General features: G+C 36.3%; 1 protein-coding gene and 1 pseudogene across 8 annotated transcripts in view; both read left to right on the forward strand.

The window, feature by feature from the left end:
- The window catches only part of RMDN1 (regulator of microtubule dynamics 1), a 61710-nt gene that overhangs the window by 17692 nt on the left and 16975 nt on the right, over positions 1–27043 (forward strand). For all 8 annotated transcript variants that reach the window (XR_013366994.1, XM_077876375.1, XM_077876373.1 and 5 more), the window contains exons 2-4: positions 10089–10206; positions 18742–18838; positions 21480–21639. Coding sequence is in view for 7 of the 8 variants with exons in the window: in XM_077876372.1 (XP_077732498.1) it covers positions 10089–10206; positions 18742–18838; positions 21480–21639 (375 nt within the window). In the remaining variant the exon portion in view is untranslated. The remainder of the gene's footprint in view (positions 1–10088; positions 10207–18741; positions 18839–21479; positions 21640–27043) is intronic.
- On the forward strand, positions 10213–14232 carry LOC144300385 (L-lactate dehydrogenase A-like 6A; annotated as a pseudogene).

A 27043-nucleotide genomic window follows, 5' to 3' on the forward strand; every position in this document is an offset into this window, starting at 1 on the left:
GAAAAGATGCATGGTGTAACTTTGATATTTTTGAAATTTGTTGAGACTTATTTTGTCGCCTAACGTGATCTGTTCTGGATAATGTTTCGTGTGCCCTTGAAAATAATCTGTATTCTGCTGTTTTAGGATGGAATGTTCTAGATAGATCTGTCAAATCTATCTAGTCTAGTATGCCATTCAAAGCCACTGTTTTCATGTTGATTTTCTGTTCGGATAATCTGTCCATTGACATTAGTGGGGTGTTAAAGTCTCCTACCATTATTGCATTACCATCAATTAGTACCTTTATATATATATATTTTTTTAAAGATTCTATTTATTTGACAAAGCACATGCACAAGGAGGGGAAGCAGCAGACAGAGGGAGAGGGAGAAGCAGGCTCCCCATGGAGTGGGGAGCCCCATAGAGAGCCTGATCCCAGAACCCTGGAATCATGACCTGAACCAAAGGCAGGTGCTTAACTGATTGAGTTACTCAGGTGCCTCAGTTCCTTTATACTTTTATTAACTGTTTTTATGTACTTGGGTGTTCCCATGGTGCATAAATATTTACAGCTATGTCTTGTTGGATTGTCCCTACTGATTATATGGTGTCCATCTTTGTTTCTAGTTATAGTCTTTGTTTTAGTCAATTTTGTTTGATAGATGTATTGCTACCCCAGCTTTCTTTTAACATGCATTTGCCCAATTCGTGTTTTCTCCATCCTCTCACTTTAAATCTGCATGTGTCTTTAGGTCCGAAATGTGTCCTTTATAGGCAGCATGTAGATGGGTCTTGTTTTTTTTATCCATTCTGTCATTCTGTGTCTTTAGATTGGAGTGTTTAGGCCATTTACACTTTTGATTATTGGTAGGCATGTATTTGTTGCCATTCTGTTACTTGTTTTGTGATTCCTTTTGTAGTTTTTCCCTGATCCTTTCTTCTCTTGCTGTCTTTTTTCATGGTTTCTGTGTTATATTTGGATTTCTTTCTATTTTGCATTTCACTGGTTTTTGATTTGTGTTTATCATTGGGTTTGTATATTACATCATCTGTTTACAGAAGTCTAAGTTGATGGTCGTGTGAGGTTGAACCCATTGTTTACTTCTCTTGCCACATTTTAGGTATATGGCATCTTAATTTAGTTCCTTTAATTTTGTGAGTCCCTTGACTGATTTTTACAGATATATGTATTTTAACTACTTTTGGGCTTCTTACTTACTCATTGTCTTTTCACTCCCAGCTCCCTTTAACATTCCCTGTAGGGCTGGTTTAGTGGTCATGAACTCCTTTAGCTTTTGTATAGGAAACTTTTCTATCTTCTTGTATTCTGAATGATAGCCTTACTAGATAGAGTGTTCTAGGTTGCATATTTGCCCTGTTGAGCGCTAACTCTTTTTCAAGCAAAACAGTTTTCACAGTGTTGTTATGGTTGCTGGGGTAATAGGAAGAGATAAACTGCATTATTTTATATATTTTTTAAATTAATATTTGTATAAGGGATTGCTGAAATGAAGCTTCCTGTTACTGAGATGGATGGAATCAGTCATTCCAAGAACTATAAGCCCAAAGCTACTGTAGAAACAAATATTTACTTCTTTAAATGTTTCTTGGTATGGATGCTTCGGTGGCTCAGCGATTGCGCATCTGCCTTTGACTCAGGGCATGATCCTGGGGTTCCAGATCGAGTCCTGCATCAGGCTCCTTGTGGGGAGCCTTCTTCTTCCTCTGCCTATGTCTCTGCCTCTCTCTGTGTGTCTCTCATGAATAAATGAGATAAATAAATAAATAAATAAATAAATAAATAAATAAATAATATTAAATGAGATAAGTAAATAATCTTTAAAAAAACCTGTTTCTTGGCAGCCTCTTCATAATGTGAGATTGTTCCCAAGATTGTGTGATTATTTTTTTTTCTCTCTTCCCCCTCCTCCCCCTCTTATTTCCAGTGTCGGCAATACTAGAGAACCTATAGCATCTTCCCATTCCCATGTGGAACAGGAAACCCACATACTAATTAATCTTCAATCTTTTCTTTTCTTTTCTTTTCTTTTCCTTTCCTTTCCTTTCCTTTCCTTTCCTTTCCTTTCCTTTCCTTTCCTTTCCTTTCTTTTCTTTTCTTTTCTTTTCTTTTCTTTTCTTTTCTTTTCTTTTCTTTTCTTTTCTTTTCTTTTCTTTTCTTTTCTTTTCTTTTCTTTTCTTATTTTATTTATTCCTGAGAGAGACACAGAGAGAGGCAGAGACACAGGCAGAGGGAGAAGCGGGCTCCTTTCAGGGAGCCCAACACGGGACTTGATCCCTGATCCCTGAGATCACGCCCTGAGCCAAAGGCAGAGACACTCGACACTGAACCACCCAGGCGTCCCAGTTTTTTTTTTTTTTTCAAGCAGGCATGAATCTGATGCCTTTTTCCATGACAGAATATTTTCTTAAAAAAAGTTAGTAGTCTACTTTAAGTTCAGAGCCACTTGAGGTAGAATGTATTCTAAAGCTTTTTATTTTATTTTTTTAAGATTTTATTTATTTATTTATGAGTGACAGAGAGAGGGAGGTGGGGGCAGAGACACAGGCAGAGGGAGAAGCAGGCTTCATGCAGGGAGCCCGACATGGGACTTGATCCTGGGTCTCCAGGATCACACCCTGGGCTGCAGGCAGCACCAAACTGCTGCGCCACCGGGGCTGCCCTCTAAAGCTTTTTAAAGTTTATTTCTTTATTGAAGTAATTTGTACACCCAATGTGGGGCTTGAACTCATGACCCCAAGATCAAGAGTCCCATGCTTCTCTGACTGAGTCAGCCAGGCACCCTTAGAGTTCATTCTAAAGTTTTATATTTTTACACTCCCTTCCACTATTTGTGTTTTTAATGTTATGATTTATTTCTTTTTATTTTATCTATGCATTCACAGATTATTGAACTTATAATTATTTTTACTTTCATGCTTTAACCTTCTTACTAGCTTTGTAAATGATAAACCCAGCACCTTTGTGTCATTAGCTTATTCTGGATTTTACTATATTTGCCTTTACTAATGAGATTTATACAGTTGACCCTTGAACGATGCAGGAGTTAGGGGCAGCAACTTCCCCATGCAGATGAAAATCTGCATATAACTTTGACTGTACGAAAACTTGATTACTACTAGCTTATTAGGAAGCCTTAATGATAATATAAAGGATTGATTACCATATAATTTGTATATGTTCTTATAATTCTTATAAGTTTCTTATATTCTTACTATATTCTTTTTTTTTAATTTTTTTAATTTATTTATGATAGCCACAGAGAGAGAGAGAGAGAGAGGCAGAGACATGGGCAGAGGGAGAAGCAGGCTCCATGCACCGGGAGCCCGATGTGGGATTCGATCCCGGGTCTCCAGGATCGCACCCTGGGCCAAAGGCAGGCGCCAAACCACTGCGCCACCCAGGCATCCCTATTCTTACTATATTCTTAAAGTAAGCTGGAGGAAAGAGAATGTTATTAAGGAAATTATAAAGAAGAGAAAACATTGCTGCCTGGGTGGCTCAGTTGAGTGTCCGAATCTTGATTTTGGCTTAGGTCATGATCTTGAGGTTGTGAGATCGAGTCCTGTGTTTGGCTCCATACTCAGAGGGAGTCTGAGATTCTCTTTTCCTCTCCCTTTGCCCCTCCCTCCATTCCAGCACTAGCATCTATGTGGTCTGTCTCTTGAAATAAGTAAATCTTTTAAAATATATATATTTGTGGTACCATACTGTAAAAAAAATGTGAGTATAGGGATGCCTGGTTGGCTCAGTGGTTGAGTGTCTGCCTTTGGCTCAGGTCATGATCCTGAGGTCAGGCTCCCTGATGGGCAGGGAGACTACTTCTCGCTTGCCTCTATTTCTGCCTCTCTCTGTGTGTCTCACATGAATAAATAAAATCTTTAAAAGAAAAAAAAGTGAGTATAAGAGGACCCATACAGTTGAAACCTATGTTGTTCAAGAATCAGTTGTACTCTCATGTTTTCCTGTTACTAATTAGCACCCTTTTGTTTCAGATTAAAGAAATTTTAAGATTTCCTATAAGGCTGGTCTTGTGATGAACTTAACTTTGGTTTTGCTTCTCTGGAAAACTCTTTATCTCTCCTTCAATTCTGAAGGTCACCTTTGCTGGGTAGAGTATTCTTGGTTGGCATTTTTTTTTTCTCCTAGCACTTTGAATACATAGTGCCACTTTCTTCTGGCTTACAGTTTCTTCTGAAATAGTGTTTGCATTCTTGTGTGTAGGGGTTTCCTTTGTATGTAACAAGTTGCTTTCTTCTTGCCATTTTTAAGATTTGTAAATTATAATGTGTTTAACTGTGATCTCTTTGGGCTCATCTTACTTGTAACTTTCTTGATCTGGTTATCTGTTTCCTTCCCCAGGTTAGTGACATTTTCAGCTTTTCTATTTTCAGGTAAGTTTTCTATCCCTTTCTCTTCTCCTTCTGGGATACCTGTAATATGAATTTTGGTCTACTTGGTGTTGTCTCATACGTCTCTTAAGCTGTCTTCACTCTTTTTCATTTCTTTTTGCTTTTTTGCTGTGCTGATTGGATGAGTTCCACTGCCCTGTCTTGGAGCTCATGTATGCCTTTGTTCCACTGCATCATCTAGTCTGCTGTTGAATCCCTCGCTTATAATTTTCAGTGCAGTTATTGTATTCTTCAGCACTGTGACTTCTGTTTGGTACTTTCTTGTATTTTATGTCTCTTTTTCAAAATTTTTCACTTTCTTCATTCTTCTTCTTAGCTTGGTAAGCATTCTAAGACCATTATTTTGGACTCTTAGGTAATTCACTTATTTCTGTTTCATAAAGATCTTTTTCTGAGGTTCTATCTTGATCTTTTATTTGTAGCATAATTCCTCTTTTTTTTTTTCTTGACTCTTTTGAGGTTTTTATATGCATTAGTGAAAACAGCTATCTCTCATTCTTGAAGGAATGGCTTCTCTAGGAGAGGAGTCTTATTATGCTCAACCCTGTCTTAGCTCTTGGCTTTGTCTCAGACCTTTGTGATTGTCCAAGCAGCTTTATTCGTAATGGCTCCCAGTAGGTGAGGGTGTGCCAAGACCAGTCAGTGTCCTAAGGGGGACAAGGATCTCAGTCAGTACTTCTATCCAGACTGATTAGAAGCCAGACGCTTAGGCAGCAGGTTTTAAAATATGCAAATATTCCTTTTTCAGGGGAAGACTGGGGAGTTGGGCGTTCTCTCTGATCCCTTCGCATTGAACCCTGAGGTGACAGCCTGTTAAGAACTGTACCTTTGTGTACTACCATTCCGTTGAACCCATGAACACAAGGCCTGCCGACCCCCAGGCTATTGCAGGATGTTTGCTCTGTGTTGCAGCCACAGAAGCCAGTGAACCAGATGCCTACACAAGCTGGTTTCTTCAAGACACTGACAGATGGGGCCTGGAGCACAGCAGAGGGAAAGAGTGATGATTGCACCCATCCCCTGTGTTTTCTGGAGAGAATTATTGTAGGCACCTAGATGTGTGTTAAATTAAATGCTTGCCCCTCTGGCTGAAGTTTTAAGATAAGTGAATGAGCCTCTTTCACAGAAAGTGTGGGCACTTCTTAATTGGTTGCCTCTGTGCTGGGCTTTGGGGTGAGTGAATCTGCACAAACACTTTAAGAACTGATTTTGGATTCCCTGTAGCCTTGTAGGCCTCATAGACATGGGCCCCAATTATTTCTGACCCACATGTTTGGAGGCTTGTCTTTTGGGTGCCGTTCTTAAAAGTTGGGGTGCCTGAGGTGGGGTTCAAATGCTTCTCTCCTGGGGTACCTGGGTGGCTCAGTTGGTTAGGCATCTGACTCTTAATCTTAGCTCAGGTCTTGACTCAGGGTCATGAGCGCCACTGGGCCAGGAGCCTACTGGAAAAAAACACACACAAAAACCCTTCACTCTTCAAGAGAAGCTTGGGGTTTTGAATTCCCTCCTGATTGTGGGTCACCATACCACAGGTGGGGTTTACACCAAGATTTTGTCTCAGTTCTATTCATTTTGCTGTGTGTTTTTTTTTTTTTTTTTTTTTTTCCCCTGTTGGTGTAATGTGAAGGAATCATTCAGCTAGTTTTGGGGTTTCTTTTAGAGGAAATTGTTTGGCATATAGCTATAGATTTGGTGTGTCCATGAGAAGTGTGTTCAGGATCCTCCCACATTGCCATCTTGAACCAGATCCATTAGAGGCCATTTTAGAGGCTGCTTACCACAACCATAAGATTCAGAAAAACTTATAAACAATGTTAAGTATTTCTGATTTTATTCTAAAGATTACAGGAAAACTTGGAAAAGTGTTTTTTTCCTAAGCTTTTTTAATATGAGTGAGAGAATGAGCAGGGGGGAGGATCAGAGGGTGAGGGAGAAGCAGCTCTCTGCTGAGCAACGAGTCTAATGAAAGGCTCGATCCCAGGACCCTGAGATCATGATCTGAGCCGAAGGCAGATGCTTAAGGGATTGAGCCACCCAGGTACCTCGAAAACATGAAAAAGTTTTAAACAGGGAAATCATTTTATCAGATTTATGTTAAAAAAATAACTTTGGGGTCAAGAATGGATAGATTATAGAGTGGATGCTATTGACCAGATAAGCAGTGATCGGAATAGCACCGTAAAAAAATGTGAAATGAAAATATTTATGAATATAAGTGGATGCATTTAAAGTATTAAGGATGTAAACTGGGACGCCTGGGTGGCTCAGCAGTTGAGCGTCTGCCTTCAGCTCAGGTCATGATCCCTGGGTCCTGGGATAAAGTCCCACATCAGGCTCCCTGGGGAGTCTCCTTCTCCCTCTGCCTATGTCTCTGCCTTTCTCTCCGTGGCTCTGAGTAAGTAAATAAAATCTTTAAAATATAAATATTGTAACTGATAACATGGTAGAGGTTGAAAGTACTTTATAGCAAGACTAGAAGAAGGCCTAGTACTTACCGTGGATGAATTCTAACATTTAAGAAGAGAAGGAACTAACAGGGAATTAGAAGGAAAACTAGGAGATGGTAGGGACACATTCCTTTCCATTTAATGATGAGTTTGTATTTTGGAATTCCTTCTGGCTTGAACTTAGTATTATCAGTGTTGAACAAAAGGCCTAAGAGATAGCTTACTTCTTTGGTTTAACAAATATTTTTTGAGAATTCATTGTTGTAGAGTATTGGAGGTGCAAAGTAAAGCGACTCATTCTAGCTCTCTTGGACAGTTTCTTTTTTTTTTTTAATTTTTATTTATTTATGATAGTCACACAGAGAGAGAGAGAGAGAGGCAGAGACACAGGCAGAGGGAGAAGCAGGCTCCATGCAACGGGAGTCCGATGTGGGATTCGATCCCGGGTCTTCAGGATCACGGCCTGGGCCAAAGGCAGGCGCCAAACCGCTGCGCCACCCAGGGATCCCTCTCTTGGACAGTTTCACAAGTTAATATTCTTTAAAGGTCACTGAGTCCTGAGTCTTTCAATTGATTTTTTTAGTTCCAGAAACATGATTTTTATATTTTCTGACAGATGAGCAGAAGCTGCTTTACATTAACCAAACCAGTAAGAGTTTCACCCTTACTGTCATTTTATTAATTTACAATAAGAAATATAAATGTCAGCTGCCCAACAGTGTATTTTTTCCTCTCTCAGAACGCCAGAATATTGTTTATTGAGTACATCAGCAAGGAAGTTGAACACTGTGAATGTGTAATTTCTCAAGGTAAAATAGTCTGTGCAAACTTTTCTTTTTTTTCTTAAATTTTTTTAAGTATTTTTTTTTATTTTATTTTTATTTTTTTTTATTTATGATAGTCACAGAGAGAGAGAGGCAGAGACACAGGCAGAGGGAGAAGCAGGCTCCATGCACCAGGAGCCCGATGTGGGATTCGATCCCGGGTCTCCAGGATCGCACCCTGGGCCAAAGGCAGGCGCCAAACCGCTGCGCCACCCAGGGATCCCAAATTTTTTTATTTATTCATAAGAGACAGAGAGAGAGAGGCAGAGACAGGCAGAGAGAGAAGCAGGCTCCCTGCAGGGCGCCCGATGTGGCAACTGGATCCTAGAACTCCAGGATCATGCCCTGAGCTGAAGGCAGAAGCTTAAACGCTGAGCCACCTAGGCATCCCAATGTGCAAACTTTTTTACCATGTGATGTGGCCATAAGTCAGGAGACTTATGAAATCTTAGTCTTTTTCTTGTTTACTTGTTTTTCTTGTTCACTGTTTACCTGCACCCCTGTACCCTCTGCCCTTAACCCCGTATTGCTGCTTCTTGGTAATGTGAATACACTAAAAAAAATGTTAAAGTTATGACTATGTCAGACTCAGTTTTCGTACTTTGCTGTTGGTTTGTTTTGAATCCACTTGTATGGAGTATCTTGAATATTCATGCCCAAGGAAGTAAATAAAGCATTCAGCAAATTGGAATATGTTGGATTCCTCATTCTTTTCCTAGATCCTTATGAGAAGTTAAATATGGGTCAGATGTGAGTCTTGAGAGAGAATTGAGAATGGGTACAAGGTTATTTGTTTTTTTAACTTAAACAACTAGAAGAATAGAGTTGGGAAAATTGTGAGGTTGGAAAATTTGAGGGAAACAGTAGCTGTTTTGGCTAATAAATATGAGAGGCCTGTTGTACTTCATGTAGAGATGGTGATTAAGCTGTTGGATATCTTTGGATATATGATTCTGAAGTTGAGAGGAGTCATACAGGCTTCATATTAAATTTATGTGTTTTTGGCACATTGATAGTATTTAAAGAAATGAGATCACCAAAATGGTACAAGTAGAGAAAAGGTCTGGGATGAAGGCCAAAACACACCTGGCCAGTGAGGAACCAACCAAAGAAAAGGAGCAGTTGTTGAAATCGGAGAAAATAAATGATAGTACTGTTCCAAAAGCCAAGTGAAAAGTGTTTCAAGAGTGAGAGAACACAGCAAGTGCTGAGGAAAGGGGCAGGGTGAATTGCAAAGGAGCATGGGGAAAAGGGGGAAGGGGCTTGCAGGTATCTTTGTGGTGATAGTGATGGTTACATGGGTTCATATGCATGCCTTAATGAATTTTACATGCTATGTATGTGCAATTTATAGTATGTCACTTTTGTCTCAATAAAACTTTAAAAGAAATTAACCATCTATTCATAATTTTAAAAAATAAAGAGAAAGTGATCAGCTGTCAAATATTGTCAATAGGTCAAGGAAGCTGAGAATTCAGAATTGACTATAGGAAGTAACTACATCCTTGGTAACCCTAACTAGAATACCATCAGTGGAGGTGTGGGGATAAAAGTGATTTGTGTGTGTTCAAGAGTGAATGAGAAGAGAGGAGTGGAGACAGTACAGACAACTTTTTAAAAGTTTTGCTTAAAAGACAAGTTAGAAAATGAGACTTAAGGGAGAAGTGAATTAAAGATAAAGCTCTTTGTTTTTAAGAGAAAAACAACTTAAGAGATAGTATGGCTTGTTTTTATACCAGTGGGGATGAAACAAGAGAAAAGGAGAAAATATGTAAAGAGAATAACTGTTGTAGGAAAGAATTATTGGAGTGATTTCCATATACTTCTCCTTTGCCACTGGTCTTGAGAATACTGACCATCATAATGAGAACTAATTTATAAGTTTGTTTGGATATGCTCTTTGTTTCATTCATTGTTTATTTAGAAAGCTTGGGTTTTATAAATCACTTTTGAAGATAACTTTAAATCCATGTACATTTTTAATGTGTAGTAATCACCATAACTGATATTTTTCATCTTGTCTGTTCATAAGATTAATACTTATTATATATTACTATTTCATATTTTATTTCTAAGTTATAATATGAATGTCTCCTCATAAAATGTTTATCTTACATTCAGCACTTAGTATGACTGTGATTTTTAGATAAGTTACTACTCTTAGCCTTAGCTGTTGTTAAGAATCTTTTAACAGGATATGCTTTCCCTGTAATGTAACTATGTAATGTAACTAGTTTTACTGAAGGATTTGATAAAGTAAATTTTGAGCCTCCAGTATTCTTAGGCTTGATTGTTTTGGGGGGTAGGAGAAAATCGGTGTGATTTTCTTAATGTAATTTTTGCTTGGAGTAGCTATTCCTTTGCATTTTGTGTTTGATAACTCTGACCATAATTGTTTCCATAGGTGATGGGAAATCTGGGAGCTTTCAAAAGAAGCCTTTTATTCTCAGCCTTACCTTATTTGGGTTTTGAAGCATATCGACTATTTTCCCAGGCTGCTGTGGTTCATGCCACAGCCAAAGGTAAGCCTAAGCTAAACATATGAACTACTTAGAATTACTTATGTTTGTTATATTTGTTGATAACTTTAAGTTATTTTTGAATAAGTAATGAAACTAACATAGGCTATATTCCTACTTTGCTCTATTTGTCAATGAATCTGATAATACATATCTGTGTATGTGTATATATCTGTGTGTGGATATAGCTCTGTGTGTGGATATATATCTTTGTATATGTCATTTCTTCTAGCAGCTAGAGCTCCTTCAGTGAGAAATACTCTGTTCATACTTCATAATTTTATGGGACCCTTGGGGTAGGAGTGTTTTTTAGATTTTTAAGGGGTTGAGGGATAATGGGAGAGGGTTACACCACAGAGAGTATATCTGTGCCTTATGACATAATAATTCTTTTGTTTCCTTAATTCCAAGGTAATATACTCGTCTTGATATAGTTAAGAAAGGTTCAGTTACTTTGAGGTAGAAGTATTTTATTTACAAACAAAATGCGATTTAGTACTAAATATCAAATAACAAGGGTGCCTAGGTGGCTCAGTCAGTTAAGCGTCTGTCTGCCTTTTGCTCAGGTCATGATCTCAGGTTTCTGGGATTGATGGCTTTCCAGCTCCCTGCTTAGTGAGGAGTTGCCTCTCCTTCTGCCCCTCTCTGCTGTTCGTGCTCTCTCCCACTCTCTCAAAATAAATCTTTAAAACAAAACAAAATGTCAAATTACTGATTAAAAAAGTAGAAAAACTATATCAGATTTCTTATTTGGCATTTTGGCATATTATAGATAAGTAAGTGTATATCAAGACTTGCCATATTTAAAAAAAATTTAATTATGTGTGTGTTGACAGAGCCAAAATTTCAGTATATTAGAGAAAAAATTTTAATTTTGGGGTTAAACTTTTTGTTTTTCTTAGTCCCCACCTTTCAGTCATTAAGAAGTGGCTGGAAAAAGAAGCAGAGATTTCATTTTGAGTAGATATTCTTATTAAAATTGTGATAGATGAAGAATTTGAGAATATTAGGTAAAAATTACTAGATATTAAAAAATGACATTATTGATTTCAATTTCCCATGGATATTCTTGTCTTTAAAAGAGCAGATCATTGAGAATTGCTATGTTTTTGTTTTATCTTTCCTTTTTTTTAAATGTATAATTTTTATGAAGGATAAAGTAGAAGAGTTGATTCTTTAGACTTGTCACCTAACTTCAGTTCTCACAGCAACCTTGTAAAGTAAGGACAAACTGTATTATGACACAATAATAATAAATTTTTAAAATGTATCCCTGAGATATGTGCCCAGTGGTTGTAGTTTTAATATTTTAATGTTTTTCTGTGTGTGTATGTGTGTTCCGTAACAGTGTATACATTATATAGATATTTTTTGAATGTAAACTCTACAGCCAATGTGGGCTGGAACTTAGGACCAGGAGATCCACGAGTTATTGTTTCTTGGCCTCTTGGCTAAGATCAAGTGGGAGATCCAAGAGTTGGGAACTCTAATGACTGAGCCAACTAGGGTCCATCCATTACAGTATTAACTTTTTAAAAGAAGCTCACAGTTTTAATTCTTTAAAGTTAAAGTGTGAGAGCAGAGATTAGAACTCTAACCAATTTTTTTGGTCTGTCACATTTAGTTCCAGTGTGCCTTAGCACTATTTCCTTACAGAAATGAGTGCAAAGGTGTAGGCCTCACTGAGCAACAAAATATGACACTGAAAGGAAAAACTGAAATTAACTTTAGCTTTCATGGTAATAGTCCATTTTTTCAAAAGTGCCTTTATTTAAAATTATTGCATATTCAGTACATTGAAAAACATTTTAAGATGCTGGACCGTTGGGGGTGGGGTGGCTGCATGAGCTGAGTGTGGTCTCACCTAGCTGCAGTAGTGAGCTGTGTGGGGTAGGGTATTGAACCTTCAACTATTTCTTTACTTTGGGATTCAAATAACTTTAATGTGGCTTTCCTCCATTCCCTTCCTTCACCTGTTGGGTGAGCAGCTATGATCTGAGGTGGGGGAGTCCTGCAGGCAAGCCAGAGGCTAGGCCCTCTAGGAGTGAATGTCTTTTGCCTAGGGATGGCTCTACATTCCTGCCAGGTAACATGCATGCCCCTCAGGGAGAGTTGATCCTTCATCCCTGTCTCCAAGATGGCAACTGTGAGGTGCAAACTGATTAAGAATTTCACTTCGAAGGAGACCATTCATCACAATACGATCTCTCTTCTAGAAACTGAATCACTTGGCATAGCGTGTGCTATCAGTATCGTATTAAAAGGCTTGAGTGATGAACTTGCCTTTGTGGATGTTGATGAATGCAAACTGAAGGGTGAGACAAGGGATGTTCAACATGGAAGCTCTTTCATGAAAATGCCAGATACTGTTTTCAACAAAGATGACCATGTCACTGCAAACCCCAGCCTAGTGATTATCACAGCAGGTGCACACTCAGGGAAAGGAGAGACACATCTTGATGTAGTCCAGAGAAATGTGTCCATCTTTAAATTAACGATTTCCAACATTACCCAGTGTAGTCCTCAGTGCAAAATGATAATTGTTCCAATCCAGTGGATATCTTAACTTATGTAACTTGGAAGTTGAATGCCTTTTCCAAAACCGTATTATTGGAAGTGACTGTAATCTGGACGCTACCCGTTTCCATTTCTTTGTTGGGCAGAGACTTATTAGTATCCACTCAGAAAGCTGTCATGGTTGGGTCCTTGGAGAGCATAGAGACTCAAGTGTACCTGAGTGGAGTGGAGTGAACATTGCTGGTATCCCCTTGAAGGATCTGAATTCAGATATATGAATGGATAAAGATCCTGAGCCCTGGGAAAATGTCCAGAAAGAAATGATAACCTGTGGCTATGAGATGGTTAAAATGAAAGGGTATACTAATTGGGCTGGTGGCCTATCTATAGCTGATTTAACGGAAAGCATTTTGAAGAATCTTAGGAGAATGCATCAAGTTTCCACTATAACTAAGGGCCTCTGTAGAATAAATGAAGTATTCCTTATTGTCCCTTATATCCTGGGATAGAATGGTATTGCAAACCTTACTAAGATAAAGCTGACCCCTGAAGAGGAAGTCTATTTGAGAAAGAGTGCAGAAAGACTTTGGGAAATTCAGGAAGAGATCAAGCTTTAAAGTTATTTAAAGCCACCATTTTGAAGTTATTGAAGGAGAGTAGATGTAGGATTGTATATTAAACGTTTGAATAAACTTGAATTTGTGTGTGTGTGTAGTAGTTGCTGTGTGTGTGTGTTGTAGTAGTAGTAGCAGCAGCTACATGGTCAAAAAGAATGCATGATGTATGTATTTTAATGTGTTATAGAAATTCTGGTTCTTTTCCTTTTCCTTTTTTTTTTTTTTTTAAAGACTTCATTCATGAGAGACACAGAGAGAGAGGCAGAGACAGGCAGAGGGAGAAGCAGGCTTCCTGCAGGAAGCCCAATGTGGGACTCGATCCTGGGACCTGGGATCATGCCCTGTGCCAAAGGCAGATAGATGTTCAGCTGCTGAGCCACCCAGGCGTCCCGAAATTCTGATTCTTTTCATCCAGTACATACTAATTCTTTCATTCTGGCTGGCTTATATATATGTTCATTTGTATGCTATTTTAAAAAAAGTTGTAACTTCTTTATAAATGTAAAATTAAAAGTTTATACAATAGCTCTAATGTTCCAGTCCTAACTCCAAATGAAACCTTGATCCGACCTTAAAATATAGCATTTTAATTAATATTCCAAGGTATAACTTATTCTGAAAACTAAATTTTCTTTATTATAGATTTTTTTATTATAGATTTTAATGAAAATTGTCTTATATTGTAGAATCCTTCCTGTGTTTTCAAGCATATTTGGAGTACTTCGAAAGTTAATACAAAGAACAGGGTGTGGATATATGTTTAGCCTCCTTTGATTTTCTTTAGCTTTATTTTCCTAAATGTTGCTTTATAATTAGTTGATTGGCATGTTCATAATTTGTGCAACTAGGCCATAGCCCTTGAAAAAACATCAAATTTTTTTTTTAAAAACTTTATTTTTTTGACAGAGGGAGAGCATGCACACAAGAAGGGGCAGCAGGAGAGGAAGGAGCAGTCTTCCCACTGAATAGGGATCCTGATGTGAAACTTGATCCCAGTACTCTGGGACCATGACCTGAGCTGAAGGCAGATGCCCAGCCAACTGAGCCACCTAGATGCCCTGAAAAAACATCAATTATTGATAAAATATAGAGATGAGGTTTTATTTTAACTTGGAAAATGATCTGTTTCTATAAAACTATAATCAGTCATTACAAGTTTTACTTTGCCATATATCTCTCCCTTCTATTTGTTATACTCTCTGATCTTTATTTTTCATACTTTTTAGGAAATGGTCTTCAGATAATTCCACTCATCAAAAACTGCTCAATTCTCTTTAGAGCTGCTTCATGCTCATTGAGGCCAGTTTAAAAAATTTTTTCCTCTGTTTGTTTACTGGGATACAATCATATACTAAATCATGTTTTTAGAAATTAAAGGCATTTAATTTATTTTTTGACATTTCAGTTGGAATGGGATTGTGGGACTCTTTTTTAAAATGGTAACATCTGTATTTATCACAGGATAGGACAAATACCTACTTGTCAACCATAATTGAAGAATTCCAGTAAATAGTTTCTCATTATTTCTCTAAAATAGACAAAAGTTAAGGTCCCTCAAGATATGCTAATACAGTCACATTACTCTTTTGTGTGTGTGAAGGTTCACTTGTAAAATGCCTAAAAGATAATTACAAGTGGCCCATCTTAAATAAGGATTCTTCATATAAGCACTTCAGTTGTCTCTTTCATATACTTTGATTCCTCTTTGATGAATCCACAGAACTGAGGTCAGTGCTCCTTCATCTGTATTCCTTTGTATTACTACAGAGCATCTTTATCTTTATTTTTTATTTATTTAAGATTTTATTTATTTATTCATGAGAGACAGACAGAGACAAAGGCAGAGGGAGAAGCAGCTCCCTGCAGTGAGCCCAACGTGGGACTCGATCCCGGGTCTCCAGGATCAGGCCCTGGGCTAAAGGCGGTGCTAAATTGCTGAGCCACCCAGGCTGCCCACTACAGAGCATCTTTAGAGGCATTGCTTCCAGTACTGCTGGGACACAGTATTGTTGGTATGAAAAATTTGCCTAAAATGTTGATGATATTCCTACTCAGCCTTCTAGCATCCAGAGAAATCCTAGAGTATCTGGGAAATCTAGATTCTTCTTCTTCTTTTTTTTTTTTTTTTTAAGATTTTATTTATTCATGAGAGAGAGAGAGATCGAGAGAGAGAGATAGGCAGAGGGAGGAGAAGCAGGCTCCATGCAGCAACCCAGTGCAGGACTCGATCCTGGAACTCCAGGACCATGTCTTGGGCCAAAGGCAGATGCTCAACCACTGAGCCACCCACGGGTCCCTAGATACTCGTTTTCTACTTTATAATTTCTGTAAGGAGAAAGTACTTCTACTTCCCAGAAGTAGAACTATTTTGCTTGCTTTGAGGGTAGAGTATTTTTTTTTTTGTCCAGATAGGTCTCACGTGGCAAGAGTATACTTAGCAAGAAAAACTAGAAAACCAAAGTTTACTAGCTTATGTCATATCAATGATATTTTTAAAAATTTCAAGGATTATGATTTTGTACATATTCCTTTTAGGCTAAATTTAGATTTTATTGTACATTTAAGTTAATATCTCAATTCATCTTGGGATATTCATTATTAAGTTGAGAAGTAATTGACTTTAAAAGTTTAGTCTATTTCATACAATATGGTCTCTTTATGTTAGTAACATAGCTTATTTTTAAATATTTTCAGGAAAAGTACAGAGCATTAAACAAGTAAAAACCCACACAGCTGATTTGCAGATATGAGTGGTCTACCTGTTTCCAACCTAGTGCCTATGTGAGTCTGTAGTATCAGAGTAAGTGCGCTTTTTTCTTGTAAATTGCACACTGCATGATTTTAGAAATTTATCTCTAAGAAACAAGAAAGAAATACATATTTAGAGCCTGGATATGATGGTTTATGGACCTATACTGTGTAATAAAAAAGTAGATAAGTGATTTAAGAAGTTAAGAAAGACTAGTACACACAAAAATGTACACACACTAGTACATTAAATTATTCACTTAATTTCTACAGTTTTCTTTTAATTACATGGGTGATGAGATACAGCATTCCTAGATCATGTTAAGGACAGTAATCCCAGTCTTCTCAGAAAAGGCTGAGCAAAATCATGGATAGAATTAAATGTAACTTTGTTACTTACACATAGCATGTATACATTCAAATATGCCAGGTCAGTATATTTAATACTGTAGAAGTTTTCTGTCACAGAGCTGTCACAGATTACCACAAATTTAGCAACCTAAAACAACATAAACTTGCTGTTTTATAGTTCTGTAGTTCAGAAGTCCAAAATGGGTCCCATTGGATTAAAATCAACACATTGGTAGAGCTGTGTTCCAGACTCTAGGGGAGAATCACTTTCCTTGTTTTCAGCTTCTAGAGGTTTTCCACATTCCTAAGCTGAAGACCCCTTTCCTCGGCTGAAGACCCCTTTTGTCCATATTTCAAGCCAGGAATCATTTCACTCTGCCTTTATTTTCATTGTTAAACCTTCTTTGAGTTTATTCTTCTAACTTTGTCTTCTACTTTTAAGGACTCTTATGATTATATTGGGCCCCCTGGCTAATCCAAGGTCATTTCCTATTTTAAGGTTAGCTGATGAATAGCCTTAGTTCTAGTTACAAACTTAATTCCCTTTTGCCAGATGTACAGATTCTAGGGACTAAGTCGTAGACATTTTTATGGCCATTATTCTGCCTACCACACATATCGACTAAGAATGCTAAGGATCACTAATTTTTCTTAAGGATCTTTGAGTTGTTGGGGCACCTGGCCGGCTCAGTTAGTGTAGAGCATGAAACTCTTGATCTCAGAGTTGTAAGTTTGAGCCCCAGGTTGGGTGTAGAAATTACTTAAAAAAAAAAAAAATTTTTTTTAAAGATAATATTCATTCATGAGAGACACAGAGAGAGGCAGAGACACAGGCAGAGGGAGAAGCAGGCTCCATGCGGAGGCCCCGATGTGGGACTTGATCCCGGAACCCTGGGATCATGCTCTGAGCCGAAGGCAGATGCTCAACCACTGAGCCACCCAGGCATCTTGAAAAAATAAAATCTTAAAACAAAAATCTTTGGGTTCTTATACCTTAATTTGGAGAATCAGCCACTGGTAAAGATATAGGATAAAATGGAAGCAAACTTAGGAAAATTAAACAGCCATATGTATATTGAACTATGGCATCCAACCAGATTGAATGAAGTAGGAATAAGGAAGAATTTGCTATTGTCATTCATTTTTTTCTTAAACTATTTTTTTTTAAATTTTTATTTATTTATGATAGTCACAGAGAGAGAGAGAGAGAGAGAGAGAGGCAGAGACAGAGACATAGGCAGAGGGAGAAGCAGGCTCCATGCACCAGGAACCCGACGTGGGATTTGATCCCGGGTCTCCAGGATCACGCCCTGGGCCAAAGGCAGGCGCCAAACCGCTGCACCACCCAGGGATCCCTTACACTATTTTTATAATTACATTATGATGTTAACTTGGTAAAAAATACTTCACTTTACATAGTTGTGTCAAATTCAAGAGATTTTTTTCTGGTCTAGATTTTAATTTTTCAAAAATTAAAAAAAAAAGCTCAAATATGCTATTATCAATTAAAGCATAGTAAGGTAAATAATAAATTTGATTGAATGTATTGAAATGTTGTTGGCTTGTATGTAAGACTAAGTAATATAGTACCCTTATAGAAGACAAATATGTAAGTTCCTTATTAATAATTGGAATATCCTGAAATTCAAGCTTGCTGTTTTTTTTTTTTTTTCCCCCAGGAAATAGATTTTTTTTAGAGCATCACATTGTCTATAAGGTTTATATATTTTGTAGTAATGTATAAACTAGTTAAAGAATTGATTGGAGCCGAGTGGCAGTGAGGTAAGTTTCAGATTCTCTGTATATTTAAATTCATCTAAGGTTTTGATGGCAAGTTTGACTTTTTCCATAACAGTGTCTTTATAAGTTAGGTCATAAAGAGAATCTAGTGAAACAGTGTGGTGTGGTCCATGCAAATGAATAATGTTCAGTGCTGGAAGTGGATGTTCTCATTTTCTGTAATAGATAGTACTTAGCAACAAAGAGTTTGTGTGTGTGGAGACTAAGGGTACTATAAATTCCTCACAGGAAATTGCTTTCTTCATTTTAAAAAAATGTATCCTATTTAGTCAGTTCCACAATGTTTTCTAATCTTTTTATTTTCTGTGGTTTCAGTAAATCACTTACTGTGATAGCTTCATACTTACCTCTACTACACTTACATCTAGAAACTTCAGAATTTCTGATCTTCTTTTATAGATGATTTTTATATCTAATTTGTTTTGCTTAAATCTGAAAATGTTTCTTAGAATTGTTGCTGCTGGTTTTGGAAGCCCTACTTTATTGTGTCTTTTTTCATTTTTAGTTTTCGGAGTTGAAGAAATTCTTGAACAAGCAGACTACCTATATGAGAGTGGAGAAACAGAAAAACTTTATCAATTGCTTACCCAATATAAGGAAAGGTAGGCAATCTATGATAGGTCTGGGTTTCCAGTTTCCTCAGAATTTTTGTTATTTAATAATTAAAATAATTCTTGGTGCTTGAAATTTTTATAATTTTTTAAAGTTTTTATTGCAAAATTATATTTCTTACAGTTTATAGTATGAATTTTCCTTTTTAAAAATTTTACTTTTTTAATTTAATTTTTTTAAAAGATTTTATTTATTCATCAGAGTCACACAGAGAGAGGGAGAGACATAGGTAGAGGGAGATGTAGGCTTCGTGCAAGGAGCCCAACGTGAGACTTGATCCCAGGACCCCAGGATCACACCCTGAGCTGAAGGCAGACACTCAACTGCTGAGCCAAAATTAAATTGGATTCCAATTTAATTTTTTTTAAAGATTTTATTTATTTATTTGTAGAGACACAGAGAAGAGAGAAGGAGAGAGAGAGACAGGCAGAGGGAGGAGCAGGCTCCATACAGGGAGCCCGACATGGGACTCGATCCTGGGTCTCCAGGATCACACCCCTGGCTGCAGGCAGCGCCAAACCACTGCGCCACTGGGGCTGCCCCCAATTTAATTTTTTAAAAGATTTTGAGAGAGTGCATGCACACAAGCAGGGGGAGCAGCAGGCAGAGGGAAGGGAAGAAGCAGACTCCCCAGTGAGAGGGCCCGATGTGGGGCTCCATCCTAGGACCCTGGGATTATGGGCTGAGCTGGAGGCGGCCTTAACTGACCGCCTCCCAGGTGCCCCTGTAGTATGATGTTTCTTGCAGTAAATGATTCACAAGTGCTACATGTATCTCATTGATTTAGAAAAGGTGATTCTCCATACTCATTTTAGTAGAATGTTGAATTATTTATTCCATTTTGTTATTTTGCTTTGGATCATATGAGGTAGTCATTGAATATATGGTTACTTCCTCTATCTATTTGTATACTTCTCATTTTTTAAGTCAATTTTCTTATTGGCATAAGATGTAAGTGAATTAGGATTTTTGTATGCCATCATTGAATAGTATCTGTGTATCACTATATTTTTTTAAAAAAAGGTTTTACTTATTTATTCACGAGAGAGACAGAGGCAGAGACACAGGCAGAAGGAGAAGCAGGCTCCATAGAGGGAGCCTGACGTGGGACTCGATCCCGGGACTCCAGGATCACGCCCTGGGCCCAAGGCAGGTGCTTAACCGCTGAGCCACCCAGGTGTCCCTGTGTGTCACTTTAGAAGCAGTTTTTTAGAGAAACTAAAAATACCTCCTTTTTCTATTTTTAGTATTAGATTACATGTTTAGTTCATAGTATCAATATGCACATAGTATCAATATCAGTTTTTGGGAGGATGCTGGAAGGAGATTGTAAAATAGGTTTAATAAAGGCTAAATTGGCATTTTCAGATCACAAAACTATCTAATCTCCTAAACTAAAAATATTGAGTCATTTTCAGCTATCTTTCTTAGATTCCCAAGACCAGTTCTTTCTTTACGACCTATCAATTTTACTTCCTAAATATCTATAGAATCCACTTTTTCTTCTCCATTTTCGCTTAGTTACTTATGGTAGCATGTTTGACATTTTCTGGTCATTTCAGTAATTACTTGAAAAGTAAACTGTAAGATAGTTACTCCATCTTTATTTAATTATAAATATACTATTGCTACCTTTAATTTCAAAATTTTATGTGAATACTGTTTTTTTGTTAAGAAATACGTAATGGGGGGATGGATTCCTGGGTGGCTCAGCGGTTTGGCACCTGCCTTTGGCCCAGGGCACGATCCTAGAGTCCCGGGATCAAGTCCCACGTCGGGCTCCCGGCATGGAGCCTGCTTCTCCCTCCTCCTGTGTCTCTGCCTCTCTCTCTTTCTCTCTCTCTCTCTCTCTCTATCATGAATAAATAAAATAAAATAAAATAAAATAAAATAAAATAAAAATACGTAATGGGCTTAAAGGCAAACATTTAATAAAAAGGATAAAGAGTTTAATCTTTTAAAAATATGTCTAACTCTTAACTGTGATTACTATTTTATTAACCATTTCTTGTTTTATGTAAGTATATTCATAGGGATATTCTTCAAGGAGTCCAGTGCCCTTACTTGAAATATTCCATACTTCATGGCATGGATAACACATTCAAACATGAGATTTATTTTGAGATTCTGTTATATTCAATCATTTATTTACTAATACATACTTATCATATACCTATTGTGTGCCAGATACTATATTTGAGGCTAGGGATATAGCAGTTTTCTTTTTTTAAAGCATGACCTGGTCTCTACAGATTATGTATTTTGTGGTATGGTCTGAACCAGTTAGTGAGCTGTCTGAAGTGCCAGTACACTCAAGCATCAAGTAGATGTTAAATTTTGTAGTGCAAGTGTTTAGAGAATTCAGATACAAAGCTAACTTTCTAAGGAAGCTAGTATTTTGGAGAATATAGGAAAGTGAATATTTATGTACAATATTGGATATCTTATAGGAAATTTTAGCAAAGAAAGTTTGTATGTGAAAGAATATAACATTATGAATCTTTTGATACTTTTGATACTGCTATATCTTCATTGACCGGAAAGATTATCATATGTATTCATTAGTGATGTGACCTTTAACAAATTTTAAATGTGAGCTAAAATGGTTATTTTATATTTATTTCAAATTAGTGAAGATGCAGAGTTACTGTGGCGATTGGCACGTGCATCACGTGATATAGCTCAGCTTAGTGGAACCTCAGAAGAGGAGAAAAAACTCTTGGTCTATGAAGCTCTAGAGTATGCAAAAAGAGCACTAGAAAAAAATGAATCCAGTTTTGCAGCTCATAAGGTGAGGTGCTTAAAAGTAATGAAACTTACCATCTGGGGGGTACATTGGTCTGTACTTTACCTATTTTTCCTGTTTACACAGGAAAGAAGAAAATTTGTCTATTTTAAAGAACTAGGGAAGAGATCTATAACATTTTTTCAAAAAGATGTTTTTTTTCTTTGTATTCTTGAGCATTTATTCTAACTTTATTAATGTGCTGATAAATTATTTTTGTGAACGCTTATTTTTAAAGCAAAAGTGTTAGTAGTTTCATGAATTACCTATGTCTTTCTTCCTGGTATTATAAGCACTTAACAAATGTTACTCATTTTCCTCATATTATATTTCTGTTTTAGGTAGAGGTGAGGATAGAGCAGCTGTACAGCTGAGACCTAGTATAACTTTCACATGTAACTCTGCTAGTTTCTAAATTTCCTAACTGGTTTAATGTTTTAGTGGACACTGGGGAGACACCTGGGGACATTACTGGTATTTTGGATTAGGACATCACTTTATGATGTTGGACTGTCCTCACTAGAGCTGCTAAATCATTGTGACAATCAAATTTCATCTCCACCCTTTTTCAAATGCTACTTTAAGAGGGGCCAGTCTCTGTCAACACCCCACTAATACTGATTTTTATTAATAAATATGGATTCCTTTGTTTTCTTTTATAGCCCATCTTTGCTATACATGAAAAGAATGTTCATTTAGCTATTATTGGGAGTCTTATATAAATGTCATTCAAATCAAGTTGGTTGATAGTGTTGTTCAAGTCTTTTGTATCCTTACAAAAAGCAGATTTTCTATCTGCAAGTTCTGTAAGTTATTGGGAGAGGCACGTTGAAATGTCCAAGTGTAATTGTAGCTTTGTCTCTTTGCAATTTTATTAATTTTACAGCATGTATTTTAAAGTTTATATTAGAATATAAGCATTTTGGATTACTATATTTTCTTGATACACTGACCTCTTTATCATTTTAAAGGGATCCCGTTTATCTTTGAAATACTCTTGGTTTTATAGTCTACTTTTTCTTTTGATGAATGCTAGCATGTTATATCCTTTTCTGTCCTTTTATCTCTGTATTTAACACGTAGTTGTAAACAAGTGATCAAGTTTTGCTTTTATTTTTACTTATATATTTCACACTAGGTAAAATTCATCATTAGTACATGTACACTTCAGTGGTTTTAGCATTTTTCCCTGTGTTGTGCAACCATCAGCACTAATTCCAGAATATCTCTGTTACCTCAAAAACAAACCCTTTACCTACTACCAGTTTAGTTTCTTTGATTGCTTGTGCTTTTGGTGTCATATCTAAAAAACACCACAGATTTTTCACCTATGTTTGTTTCTAAGAGTTTTATATTTTTTAGCTGTTATATTTAGGTCTTTTATCTTTAAGAGTTAGCTTTTATACATCGTGAGGTAGGAGTTCAAGGTCATTCTTTTGCATGTAAATATCCAGTTGTCCTAGCACTATTTGTTACAAAAATCAGTTGAACATAAATGTATGAGTTTATTTTTGAATTCTCAATTCTATTTCATTGGTCTGTGTGTAGGACCTGTTGATCTTTGTAATAGTATCCCAATGTCTTGATTATTATAGCTTTGTGGTAAGTTTTGAAATAAGGAACTGAGTCTTCCAGCTGTTCTTTCAAGATTGTTTTGACTATTCTGAGGTCCTTTAATTTCCATATGTATTTTAGGATCAGCTTATAAATTTCTGCAAAGAAGCCAGTTGGGTTTTTGATAAGGATTACATTGAATCTGTAGGTTAGTTTTGGGGAGTATTGCCATCTTAACAGCATTGTATCTTCCAGCCCATAGATACATGTTATGTGTCCATTTATTTAGATCTTTTTCTTCTTTCAGCAGTGCTTTATAATTTGCAGTGTTCAAGTCTTGTGCTTCTTTGGCTAAATTTATTCTTTAAGTATTTTATTCTTTTTGATGCTATTGGAATCTTATTTTCATATTGTTCATTGCAAGTGTATAGGAGTGCAACTGATATTTGTATATTGATTTTATATCCTGTAGCTTTGCTGAATTCATTTATTGGTTCTAGTTCTGTAGATTAGTTTTTTTCCCTATATATGATCATGTCATTTATAAATAAACCATCTATTGATAGTTTTTCTTTTCTTTTCCAATCTGGACACCTATTATTTCTTCATCTTGCTCAATTTCTTAAAACTTCAGTACAATGTTGAGTAGAAGTGGCAAGAGTGAATATTTTTGTCTTGTTCCTGTTTATAGGAGGGGAGCTATTAGGCTTTCACCATTTACTGTGGTTACTATATGGGTTTTCTATAAATTACCAGATTGAGAAAGTTTTCTTGTATTCCTAGTTTGTTGTTTTTATCATGAAAGGGTATTGGGTTTTGTAAGATGCTTTTTTCCTGTGTCTGTTGAGATGGTCATGTTGGTTTTCCCCCATCCATCATTGTATTAATGTGGTATCTTATATCAGTTGATTTTCATATGGTTAACCAACCTTATATTTTGGGATAAGTCCCACTTGGTCATGCTGTCTAATCCTATTCATATACTGCTGAATTCAGCTTGCCATTATTCTGTTGAGGAATTTTGCATCATAAGAGAAACTACTCTTTAGTTCTCCTTTTTCTTTTTCTCTGGTTTTATTGAGAAAGAATTGACGTACATTGCTGTGTAAGTTTAAGCATACAGCACAGTGGTTTGCTTTGCATACTATTGTGAAATGATTACCACAATAGGTAAAGGTCTTGTAATATAGATGCGATAAAAAAGGAAAGAGAAAAAAAAAATTTTTTTCCTCATGATGAGAACCCTTAGGGTTTACACTCTTACGAACTTTCTTATGTAACATATATCAGTGTTAGCTATAGTCTTCATGTTGTACATTACATCCATAGCACAGTTCACCCTTGAACAACATGCAGTTTGAAATCCACATACAACTTTGACTTCCCAAAAACATAGCTACTAAATACCTGGTGACTGGAACCTTTAATGATAACAAATAACCTATACATATTTTGTATGTTATATGGCTTATGTACTGTATTCTTAAAGTAAATAACAGAAAAGAGAATATTACTAAAAAATGGTAAGGAAGAGAAAGATTTACAGTATATTTTCAAAAATCCATGTATAAATGGATCTGTACAGTTTAAATTTGTGTTGTTCAACTGTATTTATTTATCTTATAACTGGAAGTTTGTACCTCTTGACCACCTTCCTTTAATTCCCCCTTTTCCCACTCTCTGCCTCTGGTAACCACAAGTCTTATGATTGTTTTTATTTTTTTGTTTATTTTAAGATTCTACGTGTGAGTGAGATCATACAGTATTTTTATTTCACTTAGCATAATGCCTTTAGAGTCCCTCCATGTTGTTGTAAATGGCAGGATTTCCTTGTTTTTCTATGGTTGAATAATAAATTTTGTTGTGTGTATGCACACCACAACTGCTTTATCATCTGTTGATCTGTACTTAGGTTGTTTCCATTTATGGCTCTTGCAAATGCTGCTTTGAACATGGAGGTGCAGGTATCTTTTCAAGTAGGTGTTTTCTTTTTTTTCTTTTTTTATAAATTCCCAAGTGTAACTGCTGGATCATATGGTAACTCTATTTTTAATTTTTTGAGGATTGGCTGTACCAATTTAGAATCCCAACAGTGCATAAGGGTTTCCTTTTTTCCACATCCATTCATCTCTCTTTGATGATGGGCATTCATTCTAACAGGTGTGAGGCGATACCTCGTTGCTGTTTTAATTTGCATTTCCTTAATGACCAGTGATGTTGAGCATCTTTTGTAGGCCTTTCATTAATGCTCTGTACTTTTCCTTTCATATATCTTCTTTGGAGAAATGTCTATTTAGGTCCTCTGCCCATTTTTTAGTTGTGTTATTTTGTTTGTTTTTTTGCTATTCTATGTAATTGTTTGAATTATAATTCAGATATTAATCCTTTATTAGATATAGTGTTTGCAAATACTTTCTCCCATTTGGTAGACCTTTTCATTTTGTTGATGGTTTCTTTTCTGTGCTGAAGCTTTTTAGTTTGATGTAGTTCCACTTGTTTATTTTTTATTTTGTTGCCTGTGCTTTAGATGTCCTATCCAAAAAATTGTTACCAAGAACTATAAGATGTGTCCAGTTTTATTCCTTTACATGTGAATACCCAATAATCCCAGTGCCATTTTTGTAGTTTGTCCTTTCTTAGTTGAATATTCTTAGTTCCCTTGTCAGATATTAGTTGTCTGTATATTCTTGGGTTTACTTCTGGGTTTTCGGTTCTGTTCCACTAGTCTATTTGTTTCTATGTCACTATCATGCTGTTTTAATGACTATAGCTTTATAGAATAGCTTGTTCTTCTTTCTCAGGATTTTGTTGACTATTCTGCATCTTTTGTGGTTCCCTATAAATTTTAGGTGTGTTTTTTTCTACTTCTGTGAAAAATGCCATTGGTATCTTCATAGGGGTTGCTTTGAATCTGTAGCTGGCTTTTGGTAGTATTGCTATTGTAGCAATATTAATTCTTCCCATCCATGAATGTAGGCTACCTTTCCACTTATTTATATTTGATTTCTTTCATCATTGTCTTGCATTTTTCGGGAGAGAAATTTTCACCTTCTTAAATAACTTACTCGTACTTGATTATTTTTGATCTTTTTAAAAACTGGATGTTTCTTTTTCAGAAAATTTGTTAGGTTATAGAATTGCTACTGATTTTTGCATGTTAATTTTATATCCTACAGCTTCACTAAATCCATCTAATCAAATGGCTTTTTAGTTGAGTCTTTAGGACATTCTGTATATAAAATCATGTCATGTGCAAATAGACATTTTTTTTTCTTGCCTGATTGCTCTCGATAGGACTTCAAGTACTAGGTTGAATAGGAGTGGTAAGAGTGAGTACCCTTGTCTTGTTCTTAAAGGAGGTTTTCAACTTTTCATCATTGAGTATGATGGATGTTACCTACAGATTTATCACATATGGTCTTCATTATGTTGAGATATGTTCCTTCTATCTCTAATTCAACTTTTTGGAGTTTTTATCATGAATGAATGTTGAGTTTTGTCTATGTTTAATATTTGCTGAATTTGGTTTAGTATTTTATTGAGAATTTCTGCAACTATATTAGGTTTCTTTTATTGTGATGTTTTGTGATGGTTTTGATATCAGAGTAACACTGGTGTCAGAACACTTAAGAAATGTTCACTGTTTTTCTATTTTTGGGGGAGAGTTAAGAGAAGTGTGGTGTTAATTCTAACATTTGGTAGAATTTGCCAATGAAGCCATCTGGTCCTGGTATTCACTTTGTTGAAAGTTCTTTTGATTACTAACTCTGTAGTATTACTTATTATTCATTTATTCAGATTTTTTTTTGTTTATTCTTAAGTCAGTTTGTTGTTTCTAGGAATTTTTTCACATTTG

This window comes from Canis aureus, chromosome 28 (assembly GCF_053574225.1).
Source record: "Canis aureus isolate CA01 chromosome 28, VMU_Caureus_v.1.0, whole genome shotgun sequence".
Classification (NCBI taxonomy): Eukaryota; Metazoa; Chordata; class Mammalia; order Carnivora; family Canidae; genus Canis; species Canis aureus.